A 19,706-nucleotide genomic window follows, 5' to 3' on the forward strand; every position below is an offset into this window, starting at 1 on the left:
ATGCCACTGTTATAACACTTAGATAAATGTCTAGCGTTACCTGTGAAAGTGGAGAAAATGCTTTATTATTTTCTAAAAATGGCATCATCCTGAAAATATTATTTGGTAACCTGCTTTTTTTTGCTTTTTTTTTCTTTTCTTTTTTTTTTTTTGGTAGCAACATATTGGGAAGATATTCCTATATCAATGTTTTTTTTTCTACGAAATAATCCTTAATGGCTATATAGTAGCCTATGATACAGATTGGCTATAATCTACTTAACTGTTCCCAATTATTGGGTCTTTAGCTTACATTACTACTATACACAACATAAGCTAAAGACCCAATTATAAATAACACCAGGATAAACAAACATCTTTATGTACATCCACAATTGTTTCCTGGTATATACAAGGTGTCTCAAAAAATGTATGCATGCTTTGAATGATTATAAATTCAGTGTTTATTAACATACAGTTCATTTTCAAAATTAAGTGAGTTATCAGCTATAAAAGTGTGTATACATTTTGGGGGGCACCTTATATTCTAAGCAGTAAGCTTTATAAGCAAAACAGTGTGTATACATCCCCATTGTTTTATTATGAAAATTTCCAAACATACTGAGAAACTGAAAGACTTGTGTAGTAAGTGCCCATATACCCACTACCTAGATTTTACAGTTGTTAATATTGTGCTGTATTAACACATATCTACCCATCTATCTTATTTTTTGGTGACTCTGCACATTTTATTTATTTATTTTTAAATATGTTTTTATTGATTTTAGAGAGAGAGGAAGGGAGAGGGAAGGAGAGAGAAACATTGATGTGAGAGAGAAACATGGATCGGTTGCCTCCCATACGAACCCCAGCCGGGATGGAACCCACAACTTGGGTATGTGCCATGGCTGGTAATTGAACTGGTGACCTTTCAGTGCACAGGGCAAAGCTCTAACCAAATGAGCCACACCGGCCAGGGTGACTCTGCGCATTTTTAATGCTTTGGATCCATATTGCCAAACTGCTCCCAGAATGATTATACCAATTATGCCTATTTCCCCACATTCCAACTGGTAATGTATGTTATTTAATAAATGCTAATCTGATGAATGAAAAAATTATATTATATCGTTTTCAAATTTTGCATTTATTTACTTACTAGGTAGGAATAAATTTTTATTTCCCTGTTTGGATCTCTCCTTTTGATAAATTCTATATTGTGCCTATTGGCCATTTTCTATTAAGGTATTTACCTTTTTATTATTGATTTATGAAAAACCCTTATAGTAAGTATACTAACCCTTTGTCAAATAGGCTGCCTATTTGTTGTCTTCCATTTAGTTTTGTTTAGAGTGTTTTCTGATAAACAGGATGTTTTTTACCGCTAGTGTCATTTGCTGGGCACATATTATATGCCAGCCACGGTACTGGGAACTAGGCAGATGAGTGAAACCCAGGCTCTGTCCTCAAAAAACTCACCCTGTCGGGGGAGGGAGACACAGCCAGCTCACCATAACATGATGTGGTTCTGGTGATGCACACAGCGGTCTGAAGTCAAGATTATTGCCATGGGAATTTGGCGTGGGGGTGGGAGGAGTGTCAGAAGTTTCACAGAGTGGGAAACTTTCCAACTGGCACTTGAAGTCTAGGACATTTGTCAGGCAGGAAAGGGACCAGCTGAGCAAAATTTAGGAAGTGGTGAGTCTTGCTGTGGCCTGTGAGCACCTGTCCTGAGGGGTGACCCTGCCCCCAGACCTCTACTTTCCTGGCATCAAAGTCACCAGGGTCTGGGGTTTTCAAGCTCTGATGTGAGGGGCCCACAGTGGAGCCCTGGGGTTGCTGGGGCAGGTGTGGGGGGAGGGTGGGATCATGGGTCCTCCCCCTCTTCCTGCAACTTTGATTCGTTTGGTAGAGCAGGGCTCTTGGTTAGAATTCATTCAGAAAGGGTTCCACTGCTTTAAAAAACTTTAAGAACCACAAATATCAAAATCAAGAGAATTAACCATCAGAATGTGCCTATGCTGGGGAGAGGAGTTGCACAGGACCCTCTTTCCCTCCATTGTCTCCTTGAGTGATCTGATTGGGCTGTGGGGTCCCAGGCACGTGAGGCTCTAAGCAGAGAGATCAAGGCAGAGGACCAGGGGATGCTCAAGCTGCAGATCTTAGAGGTCCTCTGCTCCAACGCCCCATGTGAGAGGGGCCCCGAGATGGGATGTGCCTTAGCTAAGGCCCTGCATCTAGTTCACAGGAAGTGGGTCTAGAGCTTTCCATAGCTCCATGCGGGAGAAGGCCACATGTAGAAGAAAGGGTCACAGCCATGACAAGCCTGAGGACGGGGGCATCGGGGTGGAGGCTGGGAGCCCTAAGGCAAACCTGTGTTTCAGTGTTGCCCATTCTGGCTGAAATACAAGAAAAAGGGGACCCAAGGGAAGAAGTGGCCTTGGCCTGCCTAGAGATTGGGTGACAAATGGTCTTAGATGTTTCCTCTTCCTGCAGGACGTGTATTCTGCCGAGAACTACATCAGCCACGTTAAGCGTGCCCTGGACTTCCTCCATGCTGAGGTACAGAGACTGGGTCACAGACCTCTGAGCCGCTCAGCCACAGCTCTCCCTGGGCCTCAGACTAGCCTGGAGGTGGCTCCAGCTTCTGGCTGAGGCCTCCTTATCAGGTGGCCTTTGCCTGCAGACCAGCATGACCCTTTTCTCAGTCCTGGTCCCAGCAGCCGGAACACATAGGTGTCGATGGGGAGTGGGGTGGGAGGGGAGGCTGGGGTGAAGGAAGCGGATGGGGCCAGAGGGGAGGCCATGCCCAGACACCTGGCAGGAGGACCTGCCCGCCTCAGTCCTCTCAGGGCCTAACCTTGTCTCTGCTCAGGTTCCTCGGGCGTTTGTGAACCTGGTGAATGTGCTGGAGATCTCCAGCCTACGGGAGCTGTACAACGACAATAGAGTCTACTGCCCAAGGCTGATCCTCATGTAAGCTTCTCCTCCTGGGCCCGAGAGGGCCGCAGCCCCTCAGCAGAAAGTGCCCCTGCCGAGTTAGAAAACCCAAGGGCAGAAGCGTGCGGAGTGCTGAGACTGCCCCGTTTTCTAACCTGGCGAGGTCTAACGAAGGAGGCTTTTGGGACTCCAGTAGATCTGTTACCCGCACGGTATGCGTTTGCAGCCCCAACAGGCTTCGGTTATGGCAGCTCAGGACGCCCTTCATTCCCCCAGGGAGGGAGGTGCCAAGCATGAGGAACGGAGGGGCCTCTGCTAGGCCTACTTTTTTTCCCCCCCTTTTCAAATATGTCTTTATTGACCTCAGAGAGAGAGGAAGGGAGAGGGAATGAGAGAGAGAAACACCAATGATGAGAGAGTAGTCATGGATCAGCTGCCTCCAGCACACCCCTGACCAGGGACCGAGCCAGCAACCCAGGCATGTGCCCCGACTGGGGATAGAGCCGCGATCTCCAGGATCCTAGGTCGATGCTCAACCGCTGAGCCACAGCCAGCTGGGCAGGGCCTACTTTTAAGTGTGTTTAGAGCTCCCAGGGGCCCATTGCTAGGACAGAGGGAACCCCTGTGTGGCATGGTGCTCCAAGCTGGGCATTCACAAATGTAGGGCTGTTGTCACTTGATGGAGGAGAGGGTGGTGAAATCAGAACCAGGAGAGTCTAGAGGATGGAGTATTCCTGGGAGAACAGAGATCCCTGGTCCTGGAAGGCCCCTGGGAGGCCTTCTTCATCCCCAGTCTCCAGAGCCAAACGAAGGTGGCTCCCTCTTCAATATCACACACCTCCATGACACTCAGGAATAAGGTGTCCTAACCCAAGCGTGAACATTTCACGCAGCACGGCTTCCTGCAAGGCCTCCTCTGGACCATTCGCTGAGGTCATGGTGGCTATGCCCATCCCCCCAGTTCTGCACCAGCCCCCCACACCATAGCCCCGAGCATATCACATGGTAATTATTCATGTGCCTCTCCCCACAGCCCTCAACTCAGTCTGAGTCACTGCTAGCACAGCATAGGGGCTGAATGGCTGAATGAGTAATTCACAAGGGCCAGGTTTGCTCTTTGAAATGAAGGGGTATCTTGGCTGCTCCCCTGAAGATCCATGCCAAACCTCACCTGGGGGCCCAGACTGCGCAGGTCCCCTCAGGAGGCCTGAGGGTGCTGAGAGCAGGAGGATGGCTGCTGGGTGACACATGCCTATCAATGCAGCTGGTGCCAGGCATGCTATTTTCAGCTGCTGACTCATCCCCTGGCTCCCACTTTCTCCTGTCACTGGGCCACTCGGGGTTCCATGCTTCATTCTGTCTCAGAGCAGCTCACTGAGAGTCTCTTGCTGCCAATCACTGCAGGGTTTGTAGACAATGAAAGTTAAGGTTCAGGGTAGGCATTTGCCAATTTCGTTTTCAGATCTGAAATGGCCAAGTCACTGACTGTGGGTTAGGCGGGCTCAAGGTCGCCTTGTCCTGCGACCTGTCCAGTGTGCTGCGCGCCCTGCCTCTGCTGTTCTGTCTCAGTGGCAGTACCAAGTCTACCCTGAGCCATCCACACTATTATCACCTTATTCCCCTGGACCAAAAGCCCAGATGTGCAAGATGGCCATCCAGGTCAGAGCTACATGCTGCACAGAAGCAGTTTAACCAGCAAGTAAGAGCTCAGGTTCAGACGAGACAGACTTGAGTTCAAGTCCTGGCTCCTATGCTTAGGATCTGTGTGACCTTGAGAAAACTACCACATTGAACCTCAGTTTTCTCATCTGTCAAAAGGGGGTAATGATAATACAGCTTCTAGAATAGCTAAAGAGGACTGGACAGGCTACTACCCACACAACTCCTGGCACAGGAAGTATTCCATGTGCCTTAACTGTTATCATTATTGGTGTTGTCACTGTCATTATTTAAAAGGAAGTGTGCCTTATCTGCACTGGACTGTCCTCAGACAGTCATGAGATAACTCAGCTCCAAAAAATCACTCCTGTAGATGTCAGAAGTAACTGTTTCATCTTCAGGAGCAAATCCAGGTCTGGGAAATTTCCTTCCATTTCATCTGGTACAGTTGACAGGTTAGCCAGCCAGGGCTCCCATGAGCACAGACTCCTGATGCCTCCAAGTTAAACAGATTCTGAATCTCAAGCCACCATTTCTGCATCATGCACTCAGACGGCGATTTTGGTGGGGTGGGGCACCTCTTTTGTCTATTCTGCAGGAATCTGTGTTTATGTGTCCTGAACTTTAAAGAAGACTCAGAGGAATATACTAAACTTATCGAAATAAATAAGAAATATCAGGTGAGTGGGGAAGGGTCCCGGGCTGCGCGGGAGCCACTGCGGGATTTGGTTGCTCTGGGTGGAAAATGAACACACACCTACATTATTTTGACCCCTGATTGGGTGTGAGGTTACTTCTGACCAGTTTGCAAATTTGAAGACACCCTGCAAGGCATCAGACACTGTCGTTCCATTTATTCTAGTCAAGCTATAGAGCCAAGTCACTGAGCACACATCACCAAGTCTCAGTTCCTGACCTTACACAGAGAAGAATATTTCCAGTTGTCCATGGGGAATGTGTATGAGCCTCTGACTCCAGTGGGAAGCCCTTTCCACCCAAGAGAGTCTGAGGATTCCATGAGGTGACATGCATTCCTTCTGCCCTCCCTCCCAGGGGAACAGGTGTTATTAGGGAGCACGAGGAGAAAGAAAGTCAGTAGGTATCCTCCAGCCTGTGGGTTGTTCACTTTAGACCTTTCTTCATCAAAGCTTTGACCAGAGCAGCTGACTCCCCAGACTCTATCTTGAGTTTCCCCCCAAATGAATTGCGTTGTCACTCAAGAGGTCAGTGGTTGCCTTCCAGCCCTTCTAGAATGGACTGCAAACAGCTTCCAGGGTGGATTCATCCTTCAAGTCCTAAGGACTCCTTAGAGCAGAACCACTTCTTTGCAGACTCTTTTGGGGGCAGCCATACCTGCCAGGGGTATTGGGGCCATACCTGCCAGGAGAATGACACTATTTATCATGCTCTGGGTGACTCCCCAGCTGCACTGCCTTCTCTGTGGGCAGATGCCTGTGCCCCCATGGCCCATACCAGGAGAGGGAAGGCAGCCAAGGTTATGGCCATGAGAGCAAACCTGTCCAGGTGGGGTTCTTGGATGCAAGCAACAAAAGTTTGTGCCATTCTGGTTAATTTAAGCAGGTTAATTTTCTAAGCAGAATATCTGGAAGAGCTAGAAAGCTAGGGTCAGAGGCCAAGCCACCAGAATCATGGAATTTTAGGGGCCAAACCTTAAGAATCAAAATTAGGCCAAAGAACTAGTCCAGGGGAGACACTGTGGACACCATTTTTGGATGCAGCTGCCACCCTCAACAGAATGGAGTTTGTGTGCCTTCATCTTTCTACCACTAGTTTCCAACCCCAAGCCCAAGGTGGGAGCATCCACTGGGGACCTTGGCACGTCCCCGCCTTCTACAGTGAGAGGCAGGCTGCTCTTCATACAGCAGAATTTTTCAAACATAAGAAGCAGGTTCAGATGCTGGGTAGACCAAAGGAACTATTCGCCTAAATTGCCATCACCAACCTTTCTAGATTGGCCAGCTGTTCCAGGTCTGATCTGGGTTACCACTGAGACCTTAACTGAGCATGCTGGAGGAGCTCACAGCTCAGCCACCTGAGGCCATCGTTCCCCACTCAGAATCCTCTCACTCCCTACTTTCTGCAAAAGCTATGGTTCCCATTCTCTCTCCCTGGAGACGATCATTGTTCATAGTACCACCAGGTGCCAGGCATTCTAGACACTTTCTTTCATTTCTCTACATGCATGGTGCCACTGTGAGCCATTGTGTCTGGTCCATGGAGTAACCAGTAGCATTAGAAAGGATTAAAGGAATGGTCCATGTCTTGCCAAACATCCTCCATTTACAGATAAGGAAATAGAGATCCAGAGAGGAAAAGCATCTTGCTGAGAGTCACACAGCTAGTTAGTGGCATCGCACCTTCTGCTTACCCAAGGCTCTACCTGTAACAAGGAGACTCCCCTGGGAAGTCAAAACTGAGGCATTCCCAGTATAGAGGCTCTCTTTCTGGCTGGCCCTGAGCAAAGAAAGTGCAAGGTATCTTTGCAGTGACCACACTAATGTCCTCAGGTATGCAAACCTGACTTCCCTCTCCAGCCAGGCAAGCAGTAAGATGGCAATGGCCCCGAATGGTGAGAACCTGGCAAGCAGTAAGATGGCAATCTGGCCGAGTGGGAGCCAGAACTGAGCTAATTGGTCCTCCTGGAACTGAGCCCAAGTGGAAGCTGTGAGAGTACCAGCTTCATTACCCTCCTGGACAGACCTGAGAGTCTCACAGGGGTGTGCAGGCACAGGTGATATAAACAGGCATTATATGTCATTGTGGATTCACCGTTGACTTTCTGAACAAATGTAAGACAGAAATAAAGTAAATGAAGGGATTATCCAAACAGTCACTTAACCAAATATGTACCTCTCCCCAAATTTAAATCAAAAGCTTTAAAGGGGATCAAACTGATGGACTTAGGTTTTTCCTTACGTTCCTCTTCTCACAGCCCAGCTCAAAGGTGTGCAATGGCAGTGGAGGCTGGGGCCAGGGTTTGAGATAAAGGCTGATCTAAAAAGTACTAACTGGCTCCTGATCAGTTGAGATTTTGCTGCAGATTGATTTCACTCAAAGGTCAGGCTCTGTCTAATTCTATGGCAGAGAAAGGGATCCCACAAAGGCCGAGCAGACACAAAGCCCCCATGACCCCTGTCCTGTTGCCTCCTGCAGGAGAAGATTCACGAGCTGGTTAACACTAGACGATACGACACGAAGGACGATTTTACAGTGGTTGTGCAGCCATTCTTTGAAAAAGTGAACATACCAAAGACCGAGGTAAATAAGACAAGCATCATGGATAAATGGGGGGCACAGAGAGTGCCCAGCTGTTTCTGAGCATTATCTATGTTACCTGACATCTCCTAACTTGGCCCCTCTTGTCTGCCCTGGGACCAGGAGGGGCTTCCTGACAGCTCTTACTTTGCTCCTGACTGTTTCCACTTCAGCAAAAAGACTCACGGCCACGCAGCCACTGCGCTCTGGAACAATATGGTAAGATGACCGAGGGAGGAAGAATCTTCCTCCCTCCGAAAAGACAAAGACTCCAGAAAGCTTTCGCAGGGCCTCAGAGGCCCATCACTCAGGCTGTGGGGGTCCTGGCACAGCAATGATAATAAATCCTTTCCCTCTGTTCCTCCCTCCCCTCTCCAGCCCTGACCCACAGCCTGACCTTCCATTCTTGCCACCTTTCTCACGCCCCATCTTTCTGCTTTGGTTTAGCTGGAACCTATCGGCCAGAAGGCAACGCAGCATGATTTTGAAAGCGACATCAACATCACATGTCCGAGCCAGGTAGAGTGAAAAGCACCTCCTAGCAGCGGCTCCACCTAAAGCATCTTTTCAAGCCTTTTAAAGTCTCAGTAAGGTTTCTCAGTTCATTGCATAGCACGATCTCACCTTCACCCCAGCTCTGTTCACCTACTCACTCATTCCAGATGCCAGTTAACCATCCACAGTGCCCTGTCTGGTTGGACTGTGATGGATGACAGCCCCTGGTGGCCGGGAGGCCCTATAGTGCTCCTCCATCTCTTCATGTCACAATGAGCCCTAGCACAAGTCTGGGCTACGTGCAGGTCTTTCCAGTCGGAAAGAAGAACACATCTCCATCCAGCTCTCATTTGGAAGGCTAGGGGGTGGGGAGAACGTCAAGAGCAGGCTGGGACACAAGGACACTCGGTCTCCTTTTAGCCACCGTCTCCGTGGCACGATGGGAGGGGCGAGGAACTGAGACCCAGAATAATATCTGCCAACAGGGGTGAGGGTGGTCGTTTGGAAGCTGGAGCTGGGAAAGCAGACATTAACCAGGAAGCCAAAGCAGATCCAGGCCCCCGTGTTCACTCACATATTGTTGCAAGATTCTTGGACCTCTGCAGCTGCTCCCTCACCTCTGTGAACTCCTCAGAGGAGTTCCCAGAGGAGTTCCACTGAGCTGGGCTTGCGTGAGGCAGGACCTCAGAGGGCCTGACTTCTCTTGCTTGGGTAGAAAGGAGCTCAGACTGCTTAGGAGGGGCAGAGGGTGGCAAGGGGGCCTAGGGAGTAGGGACACGGACTTGTATTAGCAGAAAGTGATGCTCTGTTGGGAGGAGACAGGGTTGAGAAAGGGGTGACACAGCCACCCCAGCCAGCTGGGTGGGAAGTGAGAAGCCAACCCTCCCGGGAGCTGTGGCAGGGTTTAGTCTAATTGTTCCTGTGGGTTCGGGTTGAGTCAGGGTTGCAGAGAAGGCCCCAGTGCCTCCTGGGAAGGAGCCCCAGGGTCAGCATGGCAGGGCGGGGCTTGCAATGTGGAGCGGGGAGGCAAAGGTGTTTCAAGTGCCTACGCCAAGGTCAGCACCTCTTGGGCGTGGGCGAGCAGAGAGCCACGCAGAAGGCAAGCCCGATTCACTGCGACTGCTGACCCCCCTCTCCTCACAGGACAGGCTGTACCTGAGCACCTTCAAGAACAGCGTGAAGGTATCTTCCTGTTGCTTTCTTTCACCTCACCAGCCAGTGCAGTGGGCGGCCCCTGAGCTGGGACTAGCCCAACGGGGTGGGTGAGAACAGGGGGTTCATACTCTTTCATAAAGTCACCCTCCTACACCTCGGGTGGGGTGGAGGGCAGAGTGAGCTCCATCAACAGCAGCCCAGATGGGCCCAGCCAGTCAAATCACGGCCTCAGCGAGGACCTGGGTGAAGAGCCTCTTCTCCCCATAGAGCTGCTGTGGAAGCGGGGGGGGGGGGGGGGGGGTCGTTTTGTTAATGCCCCAGTTCTCAAATGAGTTGGAGGGAACGAACTCTCAACTAGGTTATCAGATCCTGGGAGTGGGTCATGTTCAGAATCACCGAGGGAAGCTGCTTCAAATGCCCTTCTAGGCTCCTCCTGGGGTGGGGGCGGGGGTGGGGCTGTGTTTGTTAAAGCTCTCGGCGTGTGTGACGCTCGGGCAGCCTCTTTGGTTCTTTTCACCCCTGAGATTCATGCTATGCCCTTAGGGTAACGGGAGCCTGCTGCCCTGCACTGACTTGGCCAGTTCACCCACACAGCCCACTTCAGGTAAGCCCTCCGTGATACGCCAGGACCTCTCCACAAGACCCAGGAGCCAGTGAATGTTCTGACAACATTTTTCATATGTAACTCAATGCCACAGTTATTGCCAGTGCTTTGCTTCCTGTCTGGGTGGTCTCCTGGGACAAGTCCCTGATTTGTCTCCCTCTGCCCTGTGGAGATATCTTACCTAGCAGGCCCCAAGGTGTCCAGGCCAGGGACTGTTCACTGTCCTGCCATATCAGCCCTTTAAAGGGAACGCAGTGGAGGAGCCATGTGACCTCCCCATCCAGTGACCCAGCCCTGTGGTGTGACCTCAGTGAGGCCCAGAGGTGGGCTGTGGGGTACCAAGGGAGTCCCAAGAGGGAGCCAGCTCTGCGTGTTGTCCTGGGGCTCTAGGCTCTATGGTTACTGCTGCCCGCAGGGCTGCAAAATTCCCTGGAGTCTTCAGAAGACACTTGGGAGCACAGAAAGGTCTGATATGACTATTTCCAGATTCTTGGTGGAGATCCAGAACCCAGCTCTAAATGGTCTGTACACTGGGCCCTGAACTTCATCTCCAATGGTCCAGCGCCTATCTGGTTATGCCCTGGGTCACAGCTGGTATCCCACGTGACTGCTGGCACTACAGTGGTGGGATCCCACCTTGCCTTCCCTCCCTCCCTCCCTCCCTCCCTCCCTCCCTCCCTCCCTCCCTTCCTTCCTTCCTTCCTTCCTTCCTTCCTTCCTTCCTTCCTTCCTTCCTTCCTTTCCCTTTCCTTCTCCCTCTCTCTCAGCACCTCTCCCTCCCCATAGGTCCAGGATTCCTTTATTATGTCCTTATGGGGAAAGTCTGTCTGTATATAACCCCTGCCTCCAGGGCACTATGGACACTCAGTCCTGCGTGAGCCAAATGCACCTGTGGCGGTGTTTCTGCTCTTGCTAAAGAAGCACTAGACTCAGACCGCAGCTTCCTTCCCGCAGACTCAAGTGTATCCACTTGTCTCTCCAGTGCATGCCGTGAGACCTGCAGACATCCAAGTTGTGGCTGCTCTGGGGGATTCTCTGACCGTAAGGACTCTTGGGCCCCGGGTGGTGTGCGGGTGGCTGCATCAGTTCCAGTCCTAACTCCAGGGCAGAGCTCCTGACCCCTGCATCACCCCCCTCTCTATTCTGGCCTTGTCAGTCCAAGAACATGGCAAAGGCTTGTTTTGCAGCCACTTTCTCACTCAGGTGTGCAAAGAGAAGTCTTTTCAGGAGTGAACTGAATTATCTCAGATAATGGAGGTTTTTAACACCTCACAACACTTTTTTAACAATTACAAAAATGTCATTTTGACTGAAAAAACCTTCTACACCTATCTGTGTGGGTCCTCTTTTCCCTTTGGATGCTGCTGTGTAAGCAGCTCAGACCCTCCCACCTGTTTCCTCTTTGTATCTGCACAGAAAGTAGCAAAGACTCCAGAGTTGTGGCTAAAGCTCTGCTCCTAAGTTCTTTTACCAGCCCAGAGGACCACTTTCTGGCAGCATGCCTAACGCCATGAGATTGCCTTACAGAATGCCCCAGAGGGAGAGAAGAGAAATGTAAAGTTTATGAGAAACCTGCCCACTGCAATCCACTCAAATCTATGAACCCCTCCTTCAATGCTTATAAAGAACTTAGGAGCCTGGTGCTGATAGTAATCACATAACAGGGTCTCACACTTATAAAGCGCTTTAGAGTCTTCCAAACTGTTTTTACAACTGATTCAATTTGGTCATCAAAAAACCCCGTGAGATGAGCAAGGCGTGTCCTCGGGGAAGTCAGGAAGCAGCTGTGGTTCGAGGGATGTGAGCCCAGGTTCTCTGACTCCCGGTCCAGCGTTCTGCTCATGCGCGATGAGTGTGCTGGGAACCACCTGCAGACACCCTGCCCACCCACGGCCTGCATTTTCTCTGACTTGCTGACTTTCCTGTGGATTTTGGTATGTTTTCAAAGGCTGGCAATGGAATCCGCTCCAAACCAAGCGAACTTCCTAATCTCACCACTCAGTATCGGGGGCTGTCATACAGGTAATGTTAACCCTTTGACCCCCTCCCATCTCATCTTCACCCCAGAGACTAGGTGGGGGGGCCTGTCTCTTGTAAACGCATAAATACCAAAGAGCAAGGACCAGGTCTGGAAGGGGCTTTCAGAAGAAAAACCTATGTATGTCTTCAAAAATGTGACCATGTGGTGAGTGGAGAGATCTTTTACTGTTGGTGACCTTTCTTTCTCTCTTTTTTTTTTTTAAATTGTGCAGAAAAAGCAAACCAGGGTCCTTATCAGACGCCTGGGTCAGAAAATCCAACATGAAATGCACCTGAAAAGCACCAAACCTCTGAGCCTTCACCCACCCATTTGTGTGTATATGTGCACCGTGTCTCTGTTTACTGTCTATGTGTATTTACCCATGTCGGTCTGTAGCCACACTTCTGCCTTTACATGTATGCTCACATCTGTACAGAAAACTCCACACTTCGGGAGGAGATAACCAAAACAAAATCACAAGCAATGCACCTGGAATGAGGGGGTGCCTGGGAAGCGCAGGCAGATGCTCACGCCCTGTAGTTCAGCAAGTGCTCTGTAGAAGTAGCAGTTGCCTGAGTGCTGCAGGGATGCAGAAGGGGGAATCACTGACCCCCACCCCCCCGAGAGGGTGGGACCCCGGTCAGGTCGACGGATTAGCAATTAGGGAGGTGGAAAGGGTGAGAAAGGACATTCCAGACACAGAAGAAGGAAAGCTCAAGGTGAGGGGAGCGGTTGGATGTGGGCCTTTTGAAGTTTCTTTCCTAATAAAGTTCGCATGGATGCTTGCTTCGCAGTAATTGGCGATTAGCTCGGAATTCAGAACAGCTAGAAAAAAGGGGGCCGCCAGAGGGCAGAGTGCTAACGAGAAGCTGGGCTCCGGCAGCAGGCTGGCCTCTCTTTCCTTCAGGGAATCCAAAAGGAAGGTTTCTTCGGTTCAAGTGAGAGGGGACACTGGGATGATTGGGATTGCGACAGTTCTCTGGTCAACCCTGAGGACGTCTCAGAGAGAAAGGTTTTCCTGGGTGAGAGAGGTATCCTCACTCAGCCTGTAGCCACCCACAGAGAGGATCCAGGGCATGGGGGGCAGGAGGACAGCACCCCAGAGCTAGGGAAATGGCTCCCAGCCCCTGAGGTTCCCTGGGTTTCCACAGACCTCAGCCACGGAGGTGGTCTCTAACGGGCTGCCTTGGAGCAAGATGGAGCCCCCCCCCCCCCCGCCCCAAATGTTACTGCAGCTGCGAGAAACAGGAACGTGGGGGGGAGGAAAGGAGGCAGAGCTTATTCCAATCGGGAAAAAAGTATGAGGTGGTGGCAGCTGCGTTTCGTCTTAGCCAGCGAAGGCCAAGGCCCAGCAGGGCCGTCCGGGGGGCGGGGGGGCATCCTCCCAGTTTCACAAACAGGTCAACTGGACAGGTTCTGAGAGTCACATGCAAACAGGCTAACCTCTGCTAAACGTCCTCCCTGCAGCGACGGAAGCCTCTGGTGGCTGCGCCGGTTCCTCCTACGCGGGAGGGCCAGTAAAGCCTAATGCTTGTCTTGCGGTTGTCATTCCAAGGCCTCGTATACTCAGTGGCTGTTATTGCTTTAAACTGTTTGTTCTAAATGTTTCAGAGCATTTCACCTGCCCCCAGATCCCCATGTGTTTAGGATGGAAACTCTGGGTCAGATTCTGAGAGACAGCTTGACACGTGGTAGAATACATAGTGTTTCTCAAAGTGTGTTCCGTGGAACACTAGCCACAGCCATGTTCCTGAAGAGGGCAAACTTCTTTGTATTTTGAGGGGAAACATTACCTACTATATCCTTCCTCTGGGGAATTCACATGCACGTTAGCGTAGTAAAGGCTATGAGAATACCTACAATGAAGAAATTTTTTTTTAAATTGTGTCTGTTTAACCCAGTGTTTCCTTGAATCCCAGAACACTTTCTTTGTTCATATACCTATTAGCATCCCCTGGGAACTGTTCACATACTAGACCAGTGATTTTTCAACCAGTGTGCCACAAGAATTTTTAAAACATGCAGTACATGACTACTTAGTCAAGGGCACTGATCTCTTTTCCCTTAGATTATCAAATAAAATTTTTAAAAAGACAACCAACAGAACAATAGCCACCCACTGTGAATCAAAATTATACTTCTTCTTTTCAGATCAGCAAAAATATATTTTTGGTGTGCCACAGAATTTCAGTAGTTTATGTGTGCCACGGGGTTAAAAGGTTGAAAATCGCTGTACTAGACTTCAGAGCATTGCCTTTTCTTTAGCTGAAATATGTTTGCTTGTTTGGCACCATTCAGAGAACCAAAATAAAGTTTACTTACCAAAAAATGCATTTCTTTGTCTTGTTAATTAGGAGTTCGATCTTGCATTACTGAAACTCCTTTAACCAATGTTACTGAGCATCTACTCTGTATTTCTCTGCACAGTGGTGACAGCAGAGGAACAAAGCCCAGCGGCTGAGCTCATGGTGTAATCTTGAGCTCATGGTATAATACAAATTACATGAATCTGCAGGTCTCCTGTAGACTAGCTGTTTCATATGGATCTGTCTTCTTTCATGTTTCACAGAGTTCTGATCAAAATGAGAGCTTAAACTTTCTGTCCCATATTTATTCATGTAATTCTCTTTTCTCCTGGAAATGTTCAGTCTAAAATGGGCTCAGAGAGAGATTTTCATAGCCTATTGGTCAGCCACAGCGCTTATTTTAGAACAAAGATACCTCTTCCAGTAGAAAGTACTTAACATGTATGTGTTTACATCTGTCTCTGTGTTTATGTTTCCATGTTTATTGAAGGAGAAAAGGAAGCAGAGTTAGAACACAGTGATTAGAGCAGGTGCATGATTTATAATTTCCTTTCAATTGTGGAGTATTCTGATTAAGTGCTTCTAGTCCAAAGAAAGAAGGATCAGAAGCAGCTAAAACAGTGGCTTTGTGCAGAGTTGGAAAAGAATTGGGAGCTCAAACAAATGCCCAACCACTGGCCAAGTTAAATTGAGACATTTTGGGGGAGGTGGGAGAAAAATACCTGAGTAAGATTAGAAGGGTGGAGCTTACCTGGCTTCTCTCTCTCCACCACCAGGGGCTGCTGAGTATTTGGCTTAAGCCCTTGACCCCCCTGGTATGAAATAGTCAACTTATTCCAAGCATTCCTTGAATAAAGAACAGCCATGACTTTGATCCATGGCCTGTCCTTTGGAAGCCTCTACTAATGGGCTGGATGCTAACACTGTGCTCTCATAATCTATTGGCCTAGACTCATATGCTGGGCTTGAGAAAGGAGATGCAGAAGGAAAATAACAGTAAATACAGTATATCTGAACATTGGACTTGGTTAAAATAGAAATACTTCTCTCCTTGCTCCCCAAATGTATCCAATTTGAATGCATGAAAGGAAAGGAAATTTTGAGTGTGTCAGGGTTAGACTGAGGACCATAACACTCTGTTAGATTAGGTGAAATTGGATTGGGCGGCAGTGGGATTGACCTCACCCCTGGACAGAGAAGAGCGTATCCATTTTCTAAAGGTTTCCAGCTCAAGCTGTTTTTTTGTTACCTTTATGGTTTTTAGTGGCCTTTAGAAAGTCAGTGTTCCCCTATGCTCCTCAGCTTCCTACTCTGTAAAATGGAAATAGTGGCATCTACATCATAAGCTTAGAGATGTGGGGAGATGTGAGATAACTAATGTAGAGAGTCAAGTTCCTGGCTGGGCACATAGTATATACTCGGCTAAGTGCTCTCCCTCCTGATTTGGAAGAGAAAAGAAACAGCTGTCTTTTGCCTTCAAATCCTGGATTTGGGGGAACCAACCCATTGGGGAATTCGAATTTTTCTGAGGATCCCTCAAACACAAAGAGACAGGTCTGACACATCTTACAGGTGCTGATGGTATGGGTGCCAAAGAAAACCCTTATGTACTGATTCAGTCCCTCTGGCTTACTCCCTACAGTTCAGGAGGAGACGGCATCCTGGAGCACGTGACCACCTTACCGAGTACGTAACCACCAGGGGCTTGAGTCTGTCCACTCCTTGCCTCTGACCCCAGGTTTCTTGAAATGCCTCTCAGCTAAGAAAGGAGGAAATAGCGTCTTCCTTCTGACTACTGTTGAAAAGGGAGGAGAGGTTTGTTGACAACTAAATACACTAAGAGTCCTGTCTGGGTAGAGGTTATTCTCTGCCAATGTAAATGCATTGCGATCATTTTTAAACACATTACTTGGAACTCCATTAACTCCATGGAGATAATCTGTGAATAACTAAACATTGAATTAATACTTCAGTAAACTAAACAAAACGAGAGAGGAGAGGCCTGTAGACAGGCCACTGAAGGGGGTGGAATAAACACTGTATCCAGAGCCCAGAGGCCTGGGGTCGAGCCCTGGCCCTCCCATGTGCTCGCCAGGCGACCTAGGGCACGTCACCAAACATTCTGAGCCTTGGGTTTCTTCAGCTGGCCCAGAGCGCGAGGAGACGATCAGATGAGATAGTGAGGATTCTCTGCACAATTCTCTGTGAACTGTGGAAAAAAAAAAAGAAAAAAGCTGAGAGGCTCTGCTGCCTTGGCCACGCTGTCGTCAGGTCATTTCAACTCAGAGAGGCACCAACTCCTGTTGGGGGCACACATGCCGCCTCTCCCCAGGCTGCGTGAGAATGGTGATGCAGCCCACTCTAGGGACCCCAGGCCAGCGGAGATCCCTGGCCGACCACCCTAAGCTCTCCCTATCCCCTTCGCCCCCTCCTCTTCCAGACATCCTTCGGAAGTTTAACCAACATCTCAAGGGCTACGCGCTGGGCACAGGTGACGCCACTGACGCAAAAGCGTTCTTCAATCAGGCTGTTCCTGGAGCAAAGGCCAAGTATGCATCTGGGGAGGGGTCTGTAGGAGGCGCTCCCTTTAAGGTGGTAATCCTGCCCTCCGTGTGCCAAGGGGACACTTAAGCATTTGCAGTAGTGACTTGAGGGGCTCTCGGCCGCACCTTTCCCTGGCCACCCTGTGACTAAGCTAGCGAGGCTGGAGCTTGGACAGGACTGGGGCCCTAAGGCTGAACTCCTGACTTTACTTTCATGCATAACGTGGTCTAATCATTTGACTAACTACCAGCCTTATCCAGTTTTCGAAACTTCCCATGATGGTGCCACTGGTCTCCAAAGCCTGGCCAGTGGCAATTCCCCCCAAAAGATCAGGGCCAAACAAATGGACGGGCAAGCCAGAACCTCTTTCCTTAGAGGCCTCGGGGGCAACAAGCCACATCTTGTCAGCAGCCTCACTGTGGAGCGAACAGGAAGCGTGCCCGAGAAGCCGGAGACAGCTGAAGCTGAAGTGCTCAGCCTCCCAGGGCCAATACCCAAGGAGGCCCCCCATCCTGCTCCTAGAGGTCCCAGCAGCCTGGGTTCCCTTGTTGAGGCCCAGCCATCTGAGCCTCTGTCACACTGTCATCTTCTTGCTCAGGCCCCCACCCTTCAGGTTGATGGGCACAGCACCCAGACCTGTTCACTCAGCCTGGGTAATAGAAATAGCTGGGGACAGATGGGCCCACTGTCGGGTCCCAGGAGATCACCATGCTGTGGATCCATCCCACCCAGACCTATAACAGGACCCTGAACTAATGGCAAACTCAGGATGCCTGAAGTCCAGTCCTTCCATGAGTTATAAACCCAGGCCCGTGTGCAGTATGTATTCATTCTCCACCTCTTTCTAAAAGAAGCATTTAGATAAGTTTATTTTTAAAAATAACACAATTAACATATACTTAAGAGAAAATCACAGCCACTGGGGGCGGGGGAGAAGCAACTCTGTCAATATGAGCATTTTTATAGTTATTGTGCCTGAGTGTCCAACTCTCAGCTTCCCAGCAGCCAGGGTAAAAAGAGGAAGCATGCTAAAGCTTTCATAGAGCTGATTTCAGGAGCTACGCCAGGCCTTCAAAGGTGGTGAATGGTGTCCTAGCATAGACTCCTAAGACACTTTGCACGTGTGGTTCTGGAAAGGGGATCATGAGTAGCAAATATAATTGGCAGTACCTTTGACTATAGCTTTCAGACAAACACACAGCTGGCTTTTCAAAGGGTTATTTGTTGTAATAATTCTCTAGAACAGGCAAAGAGCTGTTTGTCCCTGAGCCTCAGAGTCTCTGCCAGCTCATGCAGTGGGGATAATGCCATGGGAACCTCCAGTACAGGCCCTTAAGGATGAAAAATCCAGGAACTATTCCTGAACAGGACTGATTTCCTCTTCTTTTTAGGGACCTTGTAGGCCAAGTCCGGACTCTGGTGCAGAGGATGAAAGAAAATGATGTGAGTCAGATTTATGGTTACTTTTAAACACTAATTTCCACAAAAGTCCCCAAATGGATTGGTCTGCTATGAAAACAGTGAGCCCCTTGTCACTAGAGGCATTCAAGCAGCAGTAGGGAAGCCCTTGTTAAAGACCCTCTGGAGGAGATTGTGTCAATGGGGAGAGGTTTGTTGCTGATCACAATGACCTGGAAAGTCCCTCCTGATTCTAAGATTCTGTGTTCTGTAAATAAACCCCTAAAATTCTTTCAGCTGAGATTCTGATTATATTCTTTCAAATGGGCAAGGAAGTCTTAGAGCTGGGGTATTTTTTATTGTTTGCTGGAAACCATCAAGCATTTTCCTCCCTCTGTGTAGAAAGTAAATTTCAAAGCGGACTGGAAGATCATCACGGTGATGATTGGAGGCAGTGACTTATGTGACTACTGCACGGATTCGGTAAGGGAGGCGAGCCGGGCCTGCTCATTGCTCCTGATTTCGACCTGTAGGCTTTGGAGATCCTCTTTGAGAACAGTCCCTAGAATCAACCCTAGGATTGTACAACTACACCTGTGTTTGTGTGCAGGCACATGCACATGTGTGTATGCACACACTTCTTACCCCATGACACTCAGGTTTCTGACTCTACCTCCATGTCCCAGGTAGTGTGAGGTAGCAGGAGGCAGATCGATGGTGCTCCTACCCCCTTTTCTTACAATTCCTGATAATTCAGAAAGAAAAAAACTGAAAACCCCAAGCAGCTAGGAGGATTCTCTACTTTCTACTCCTGAACTAAAGCTCTGGCTGAAGGTTCCAGTCTTTTGCAGGCCCATCTTTGATAACAGCGAGTGGTCAACTGATCACCTCAGATTCTGACATGATGAACTGGTGACAGCTGGAAGCCAGAGGGGGAACAAGTCCTTGGGGCTGGAGCCAGAGGGGGGCCTATGCCTGCCCTGTGGCCCTCTCCTCTTAACCAGCTCCTCCTCTCCCTCCTGTCTCTTCCCAGAATCTCTATTCTGCAGTTAACTTTTATGAGCATCTCTGCAATGCCTTGGACATCCTACATAGAGAGGTGGGTGGTAACAGCTCAAGCCTGGAGGTTGTGAGGGGGGATGGGGGAAAGGTGAAGGCTCCTTTCCTCTCTAGAGGTTGGGGCCTGCCCACAGGGAAGCCTCGTTGCATTTAGAATCAGCCCAAAAGGATCTCAGGCTTGAAGAAGGGAAGATAGTGTGGGCACTAATTGCCCACCACCAGTACTTGGGACATTCCCTGGTGGCAGCAGTTGGGTGGCTCCCAGGCTGGG

General features: G+C 49.3%; 1 protein-coding gene across 1 annotated transcript in view; it reads left to right on the forward strand.

Moving 5' to 3' along the window:
* Positions 1-19,706, forward strand: part of PLB1 (phospholipase B1) — a gene marked incomplete at its 5' end in the record, with an annotated part of 105,219 nt that overhangs the window by 53,809 nt on the left and 31,704 nt on the right. The window contains 15 exons of the mRNA XM_081155860.1: positions 2,476-2,541; positions 2,855-2,955; positions 5,177-5,258; positions 7,753-7,857; positions 7,978-8,073; positions 8,302-8,373; positions 9,493-9,531; positions 10,048-10,108; positions 11,091-11,149; positions 12,057-12,130; positions 16,077-16,120; positions 16,875-16,983; positions 18,370-18,421; positions 18,779-18,859; positions 19,410-19,475. Of these exons, the coding sequence (XP_081011986.1) occupies positions 2,476-2,541; positions 2,855-2,955; positions 5,177-5,258; positions 7,753-7,857; positions 7,978-8,073; positions 8,302-8,373; positions 9,493-9,531; positions 10,048-10,108; positions 11,091-11,149; positions 12,057-12,130; positions 16,077-16,120; positions 16,875-16,983; positions 18,370-18,421; positions 18,779-18,859; positions 19,410-19,475 (1,107 nt within the window). The remainder of the gene's footprint in view (positions 1-2,475; positions 2,542-2,854; positions 2,956-5,176; positions 5,259-7,752; positions 7,858-7,977; positions 8,074-8,301; positions 8,374-9,492; positions 9,532-10,047; positions 10,109-11,090; positions 11,150-12,056; positions 12,131-16,076; positions 16,121-16,874; positions 16,984-18,369; positions 18,422-18,778; positions 18,860-19,409; positions 19,476-19,706) is intronic.

The sequence above is a fragment of the Miniopterus schreibersii genome, assembly GCF_964146895.1.
Source record: "Miniopterus schreibersii genome assembly, chromosome: 13".
Taxonomy (NCBI): Eukaryota; Metazoa; Chordata; class Mammalia; order Chiroptera; family Miniopteridae; genus Miniopterus; species Miniopterus schreibersii.